At 32.8% G+C, this 8,667-nt stretch overlaps 1 protein-coding gene across 1 annotated transcript; it reads left to right on the plus strand.

Annotated features, from left to right (window-relative positions):
• The first annotated feature begins 1,075 nt into the window (after nucleotides 1–1,075).
• On the plus strand, nucleotides 1,076–7,904 carry LOC117115452 (small integral membrane protein 7-A-like). Its single transcript, XM_033259267.1, has 5 exons — nucleotides 1,076–1,207; nucleotides 2,853–2,894; nucleotides 4,353–4,408; nucleotides 4,983–5,073; nucleotides 6,537–7,904. The coding sequence occupies exons 1-5, from the start codon at nucleotides 1,182–1,184 to the stop codon at nucleotides 6,550–6,552; spliced, it is 231 nt and encodes a 76-aa protein (XP_033115158.1). The 5' UTR covers nucleotides 1,076–1,181; the 3' UTR covers nucleotides 6,553–7,904.
• The last annotated feature ends 763 nt before the right edge of the window (nucleotides 7,905–8,667 follow it).

Consider the following 8,667-nt stretch of genomic DNA (forward strand, 5'->3'; position numbering starts at 1 on the left):
GTTGCAGTGGTGGTAACCTGTCTCTTTATACACATCTAGATGTGTATAAGAGACAGATATAATCTGTTGTAATTGTTTTCTGGTTTAAGGAAGTTAATAAATTTTGAATTGAACTAAATTGAATAATATTAAATTCGAATAAAGCAAAAAGGGATTATAAGATGGTAAAAACGCACGGCCATTATTTTACATACACGCGCTGGCTATACTGTTCAATATTTTAATTTATACATAGAAACCTGTAGAAAAATATTTTATAGAATTCCATAGAAAGTCTATAGAGGTTTAAGAATTCTATAGAAAATCTATCCAAAAAGTTTTTTTTCTCTATATAATTCTATAGAAATATAATTCTATAGAGAATTGAATTACTTAGAAAAAACAATATTATACTTTTTATAGAAAGAGTTCTAAATACATTCTATACAATTTCTAGATTTAATTTTAATTTTATTTCTATAGATTTTATTAATATAATTTCTTTAGAATTTCTATTTTTTCTTTTAAAAAAATTCAATAGAATTCTTGTTTAATTCTGATATATTTTCTATGTAATTTTGAAAGATTTCCTATAAAATTGTTTAGAAAGTTGATAGAAATTATACTGACATAAATTTATAGAATGTATAAAATAATATACACTTCTATTGAGCTTCTATAGAATCCTTGTTATAAATTATTTTATTTTTCTATTTTTATAAATGAAATTTTGTACATCGTAATTGGGGATTTCTTTTCTATACACATTCTAAATAAGTTTTAAAGGACCTGTTGACAGATTCTATAGGAAATATGTAAATAATATATTGAATTCCATTTTATAAATTTATGAAAACATTATAACACTCCTTATTGAATTTTAAAATTATCTGGAATTCTATCAAAACTATCTACCTGAAATTTATCACAAAACATGAATCGATTTTACTGATGTTTTTAACAATCAAAATGGAGCATGGATTAATGTAGCTGTAAACCAAACATGTATAACCCAAACGCATTTTATTGGCGTCCCATACTCGATTTCTTTTTCTTTTGTTTTTTGTTTTTGTCTCTAAAATTAAATTACTCGTTGGTGACGCTGTCCAGCAGAATGACTGACTCTGTGGGCAAGAAATGTCAAGTTGGTAATGTTAATTAGTGTGTTTTGTTTTGACGTAAAGATACAATTACTTTGAAACATGATATCAGACTTAATTTTATTCGGGTACGTGATAATTTATTAAGGTTATAGTTTCGATTAAATGTACATTTTGGCTCATTATTTTTGTGCTACCATACCTAGCCGCCTATCCTTCCTAGCTAGTTCTAAGTTAGGCCTCCACTCGATAGCATTAGAGTAGAGTACTAAGTAAATTATACACTCGACAGGTGGAAAACGGCGCCGCGAGCACCCCTAAAGGCCTACTAGGGATGGATACGTTATAATGACATTATTATTATTATTATTATTATTATTATTATTATTATTATTATTATTATTATTATTATTATTAAATAGAAGGGCCTAGGCCTAGTCATGCGAATCTAGGCTAGGTTATCTGCGGACTGAACTGAAGTGGCAAGGAAGAGAGCAGGCTTAGGCTAGGTAGGCTATTACTAGGCCTATGCTATTTAGATAAAAGCTGAACAAGCCCTACTAAACATGGAACAACATATGAGACCACACAGATGCAAAAATTATTAAAATATTATTACCACACAAGAGTAGGAAACGGCATAATAATCAATAAAAACAAACTTTTACTTCGCTAGCTGTTCGAATTATGGTTAAAATAAATGAATTTTGGTACAGGTATTGCCGCCATGCGTCCAAAGTTAATGCGTTGACATAAAAAAAGTTCAAGATAATACCACATGAAAAAATGAACACAAAAATTGTAAATAATGAAAAGTAAAATAATTGTTCAACTGGTATTCCAATGGAAACTAATTATTTACTTCAAAATTTGCTCATTCTGAATCTATTCTTCTTATAGTTTTCATATAGTGAGCTTTTCTTTTCACTTTTCAATGATCCACCAGACTAGTGTAGTCTGTTATTTTTGTATGTTTTTATGTCTTCTGGAAAATGAATTAATTGAATTGAATTAAATTTAATTAAATTTCAATCTTTCATATTAATGCAATCTTCTTTATTCCATTGTTGTAGCCTACACAACAAATATATAGAAACAATAAATGAATTCTTAATTTTCTTGACATAATTTTATTTACATAATTAATATAGCCCTACCACAATTTAAATACTCAACATTTATTTTTTTTCCTTTTTATATAAAATTCTTAGGTTCATTACCTTTCATGTGGCCTCCTCTCTTAATGATATGAAACACAGACCATTAAGGTCACGGTTGAATGCATTTCCGCTGACATGGCAATGCATTAGATATACACAATATCAACGTATTACTTTTTAAAATACGGCGGGCAAACCTTAACAACATACATCAATTTTTAATGGAATTTGAAAATTTATTGTTACAAAAATTTAGTTTTATTGATTATTAAGCAGTTTTCTATTCTTTTGTTAATGTTGTCATCCCTTTGTGTTCCTGTGTGGTGTGTGTGGTGCTTAGTAGGACCCAGGTGAAGTGGCAATTCGTAACATATACAAACTCGTACCAAATTGTAGGCTGACACGCACTCATGCATATTTGGTTAGGCAGTGTGTAGTCTAACCTGGTCTAACGTTAACAACTCGTACACAGCTTTGATTTGTGCTTTTGTATTGTATTTCATTGTTCAATCATTATTTATGTAAGAATGATGTATTATCTATTTTGATAGTAGTATAATCATATTAAAACTATTATTAGGATTAAAGTCAAACTTTCTTCTGATGATTTTAGGACCTTGCTTGTGAATGCTGGTGCTGTACTTAATTTCAAGTTGTAAGTATTCAGTTAAATCAATATTTTATTTTTAGCAGGCTGTACATTAACTTGGTTAAATGGAAGCTGGTCAAAATGCTGGAGCTTCCAATATTGCTAGCGAGACACTGAGACATAAGTTTAAGGTTTTGGTTGAGACAGCCCCACCTATCAGCAGCTAGGATTTGCGCAACGTGGCCAATGTGGTTTGGTTGGTTAGTAATTGAATGTAAATGAGTCACTGGTTGCAGTGGTGGTAACAGTAGGGGGCAGGGAGAGTCCCCCAATTCTCCAATTTGGACATGTCCAGACCCCCTGTCATCTGACACCATGAAGAGGTTGTCAGACCATAACCAAAAAAATTAATTTGCCTATTCAAAATTACAATTTTGGGCCATAATAAGCCATAAAAACTCTCCCACCAATTCACCAATATCCAATCCAAATTACTCTGTCCTCTACTGACATACCGTATCTTCCTCTTGTAGAAAACACAAAATTCCTGGGTATTAATATTGATTCTGGATTAACATGGAAGACACTTCAAAGAACTTGAAAATAAGATTTCCAAGAACATTGGTATCATTTTTAGACTTTCTTCTTATATCCCACTTAATCCCTACTTGAGTTATTGCAATATAGTTTGGTGCAATACTTATCAATCAAATCTTACCAATCTTTTTATTAAACAAAAAAAAGCAGTACGCATAATAGTAGGTTCTTCACCACTAGCTCACACTGACCCGTTATTTACGTCCCTCAACTTACTCAAACTTGAAGACATAAATGTTTTCTTTATTCTTCAACTAAATCCTTATACCCCATCAATTCTGTAGCTTATTCCACCCAAACTCGTATTACCACTCCTACCGTACTAGATCTGCATTCAGATTGCATATTCCCCAGCATAAAAAGACTTCTTTTCAGCATAATATTAGATTTAGCGGACCGAAACTATGGAACAATCGAAATGACCATATAAAAAACTGTGAATCAAAGAAAAGCTTTTCCTTAAATCTTAAGAATCACTTAATTTCTAGTTACAAAAATTAAAACCTTAATTAATTTTCGTCCTCTGTAGACGATCAGTTTTGTCGTTTTTGTCTCTTTTTTGTCCTTTTCTTCTTGTAACCCGTTTTCTGTCTCCTGTTATTGTTTAGATCTTAATTATTATTCGTATTATTATAACTTGTTGAATTTTTACTTGTTCTCCGGCTTGCCTCACACAAGCACTTGCTTTTTTGGTTATGGTTTATTTTGCGGGAGATTCTTGCTTGCGGGAGTGTAGGAGGGCGTCCCGATTTCCGGGAGACTCCCATAACTTGCGGAGTCTAGAGGGAGCCCTGTGAGTGGTTGTACTCTATGATAAAGTGAGTGATTATATTCTATGAAAATGATTAGTTGTACTGTATCATATATGAATGAGTGACTAGTTGAAAGTTATGTTCAATTCATATTTTACTAATTTCATTCATGAAGGAAGAAGAAACAAGAAGTTGAAGGTTTTGGAGAAAATGTTTCAGAACCAACAACTAGTATGTCTTTGTTTTTGTTTAAAATTTTATTCTCATCGAACACATAGTTATTAAAGGGCAAAAATAATATTCTTTATACCAAGTCTTTTTATGAGACTTTTTGTGAGAAAAAATATCCCAAGATTTGAACATAAAACTCTGGGATTGGAAGGTAAGCATCTTACCCATCAAGCTACAGCTTCAGTCTTTAAATTTTAACATAAAAAAACACCAAAAGTTAAAACAAAATATAATCGCTTCATTTATGTACTTACAGGTATATGTAAGTAAGAGGTAAACTAGAAACTTTTACTGAGAAAATTAAGAACTTTTAACAACAACAATTAACAAAATAATAAATATAATTATTGTTAAAGAAACAATAAAGCTGCACTTTACCACAGTTAATTGTACTTTGTAAATATTTATTTTGTATGTAAAGTATATGTATGATGGACTGATTGATTGGTGGTGTATTTTTGAATATTTGTGTTCATCTCATTGTAACATGGAACCTGTAATATTAACATTTACACACAAGCAACATATAAATCAAGATACTAAAACCACTAAAAAAATTGTGATTGTCTTTCAGGTGATAAAATTCGAGAATTCTTACTCAATTTACGATACTTTAGGATATTCATTGGATTTTGGAATATAACTGTGATACTAATGATGATAGTGTAAGTTGCTCTTTTCTCATCTGAAAAATATAATTATTAGAAACTCAAACTTTGCATTTTTGTGCATAAAAAAGACTCAATTTGAAATTTCATTGTGGATCATATTCAAAGCTCCACAGTCAGTGTACAGGGGTGGTGCCAGTGGGTCGGCTAGCCGGGCCTAGGCCTAGTTGGGCCTAGGCCTAGTTGTCGGAAAGTCGCAGCAAAAATCTTTCGGGAAAATTTTAATTATCATTATGCAATCATTTCTAAGCCAGAGACAGCTGTCCCAAGAGTGTAATTATTCTGAGGTGAAATGACTAACATTTTTTCATCTCAATACGAATCAAAGCAGCTCTTTTACTCACACCTGAGAGATGGTCAAAGATCAGTTGGAGGGCAGAGATAGCGATTCATAGACACTCTAAAAGCCTACTTCTTGAAAGCCACCAATATTGATTATGAGACATGGCAAGAACTGGGTGAACAGAGAATTGAATGGACAGCTGCAACCAGAGATTGGATCAAGTCTTTTGAAGCAAATCGCCATCACCATCTGCTGAGAAGTGACAGAAGAAGAAAGCATCCTAGCAAGATCCTTAAAATGCAAAATTTTACTGCCCTCACTGCTCCAAAACTTGTTCATCAAAATTCTTATACTAGTAAGATAGCGTTCTCCGCAGTTCGCGTAACAAATAGAAGTGTCCAATAGAAAGGTAACAATAGAAAGTAATTGTAATTGAGAGAGGGTGTCCTAGTTGTTACTATGGCGGTTCTTCCAGAATAGGCATGAAGATCATAGATGTCAAAGTTCAGAAGTAATTGTAATTGCAAGAGGGCGTCCTACACCGCGTTATTACAGAATTTGCACACAGAAATCACAGAGAATGCTATCTTCTCGTTATTGTTGATCAAGGATTGGCCTGATCAGCCATTTTAAGGACACATCGAACCTGAGCACGACCTCAGTCATATTAGCCCATTCATGTTTATCTTCACTCATAACCATCGTAATGAAAACTGGGATAATCATAATATTAAAATAGTAATAATTATAACAATAATAATAATCAAAGAAAAAATTAACCAAAAAAAAATGTAAAAAATGAAATAAAATTAATTAAATGAAATTAATTTAATTTTAAACCATTAAAACTACTTGTTCACATCTGTTCATTAACTTGGAGCTGGTAGTGGCACTCAGACTCCAAACATCAGAGAGTGTGCTGTAAGCATTTTGATTTTGTAAGATCTTGTATTATAACAGTTTTTGGAAAAAAATTCTTCTATGTTTAGGTTTTTTTTTTTTTTAAATACAGATTATTTTCAGCTAGAATTATTATGAATTACTTAATTGCTGTAGTGGCGAATAGATTATCACTCTTTCCATCTGGTTGAATGAAAAATTTAGTTTACTAATTATACAGTATTATTAAAAGCTCAAATTATTTTTTTCTTACCAATTCTTTCTTTTTAAATTACAGGTTATTTGGAGCATGATTGTTGCCAATAATGAATGCTGCCTTTATTGGATTGACGAGATAAAGAACTTGAAAATGCATGGAGGCTGTAACGAAATAAACTTTTAATTTAAGGTTCGAAAGTCTTGAGAATAACTGTTGGTAGTGTACCTTGTTCATCCTCTGGTCTATAATCAACAAACGGGTTGTTTCCTTCACGTCAAACAGCAAATTCACCAAGATGGAGCTCATTTAAATAAGAGGAGAAATATGAAGTTCGTATTTTGATTGTAAAAATTTAAAAAAAAATAGAAACATGGGAAATTAAAATTGTTTTGTTTTGGTGAAGGTGTTCATGTAGTTTATGCTTTTCATAGACCCTACGCTTAACTAATGTATTCTTCTCTCAGACCTCTAAGCCAGGGGTTCTCAACTGGTAGCCCGTGGGCCATCTCCGGCATGCAAATCTGTGTTATGCGGCCCGCGAGTTAGGCTTGGGCCTATTTATTTTATTTCAAAATGTTTAAAGTGGGTGACCCTTTCCAGCATAGCTGATACATAGGGGCCCAATAAAAACAACTCAAAAACGATACATAAAAATCAAGAATTAACAGATTTATAATATTTATACATAATTTAAAAAGGTCAGTTATAATACATCATTGAAGTAAAAATTCAAGATTTCTAACCTTAATAATTTTGCATTCTGTTTTGCCAACTAGGCCTATATATTGCCCCACAAATTGTAGCGATTTAATCAATCAAAACTGAAGAACTATCACAGCAAAACCTTCGGTCTCTCGCACAGTATTGCAGGCCTGCTGTTGGATGTAGTTCTATATATGGGTCTGTGTCTGACTCTTAGGTCATGATGGCCTATATTAGCATCTTATTCTTTTCAAAAAAATTCTAATTGGGAAGGGGGACACCCCTCCCTAACCCTCCCCTGGCTCGCACCTGCGGCTCTTGGATGGCACTATGTGCCAAAGCACACCTCTTCCACTGGCCCTTCAAATTTATTCAATAAACAATTTTGGCCCCTATTGCGATATAGTTGAGAACACTTACTCTAAGCTTATGGAAGCATATCAATATAAGCCTTACAAAAGATGTACTGTCTGCAAAAAAAACCCCTCAAAATGTAATTAAAGCTTTGAATAGGATACAGGGAAAGTATTATTTAACTGTCTATTTGTCAATACAGTAGATTTTAATAATAGTATTATTGTTCGAATAGTTTTACTTTTGCTGTAACTTTAAGTTGGAATGATATACACTACATTATTTTGTTGAGTATTAATTTTATGAAATTGTTTTCTGAGCTGGAATCGAATGTAGAAAAATATATTTACAAGCTCAATATGTAAATAAATTCAGATATTTTCTATGAAATTTGTTTCAGTTATTTTTTTTAAAAATATGTACACAGCCAGTAGAATCTCATGGTTTGGGTCATGGATTGAGTATAATGTACTAAGGTGCTAAGTAGAACCAAAGAATGTTTGCAGAATGGCCATTCCAAAAACAGTTCTACTAAAGCATGTATAGTACTTAAATGTTCCAAATTGTAGCCAAAAAGATAGAAAATAGAGGGAAGAAAAGACAGTCTAGAAAGAAGGGAACACGCTTTGCTCAATACCAGTTTTCCAACTTACAAACCATGAATCCCATTTTGCCGAAAGTCAATCAAAAATAGTAAAACATTAACATAAAATTCATAATGGAGCACACTTTTACCATGGGGGAACTAAAGGAATTCCTCCATGCTCTTACCATGAATGCATCTGTACGAAGTTGTGGCGCCAGCAGAAAGTTGGGGCCTCCAAGCGCGACTCTAGCCTGGTTCTCACGAGAGCCCTAGTATCCGGATTGGGAGCTAACCGTTACCACCTGCGTGAGAACGCCCGATCAGTTAGCAAGTTGAGCGCGTTTTTATCATCAACCTATCACACGTACGCATTTACAATTTCCAGTTTCTGATTGGCCAGTGATTCCATCATCATATTTTTGGTATCCGGATCGGGATTTTTTGTATGGACGCACGGCAGCTAATCCTGCTAACCGTTACCAGCGTGAGAACATAGCCAATGAGAATTTAGAGGTCAAAATTACATTACATGTATTGGGATAGGAAAATTATTATTTTTGGGTCCAG

Source organism: Anneissia japonica, unplaced genomic scaffold (genome assembly GCF_011630105.1).
Source record: "Anneissia japonica isolate Jap-2015-1 unplaced genomic scaffold, ASM1163010v1 scaffold287704_len1198815_cov201, whole genome shotgun sequence".
Lineage (NCBI taxonomy): Eukaryota > Metazoa > Echinodermata > Crinoidea > Comatulida > Comatulidae > Anneissia > Anneissia japonica.

Excerpts from the sequence above, each read along its gene's own strand:
- LOC117115452 (XM_033259267.1), top strand. The coding sequence starts at position 1,182 with ATGATATCAGACTTAATTTTATTCGG. Across the intron at positions 2,895-4,352 it reads GCTGTACTTAATTTCAAGTT|GAAGAAGAAACAAGAAGTTG; the intron begins GTAAGTATTCAG and ends TCATTCATGAAG. Across the intron at positions 4,409-4,982 it reads TGTTTCAGAACCAACAACTA|GTGATAAAATTCGAGAATTC; the intron begins GTATGTCTTTGT and ends ATTGTCTTTCAG.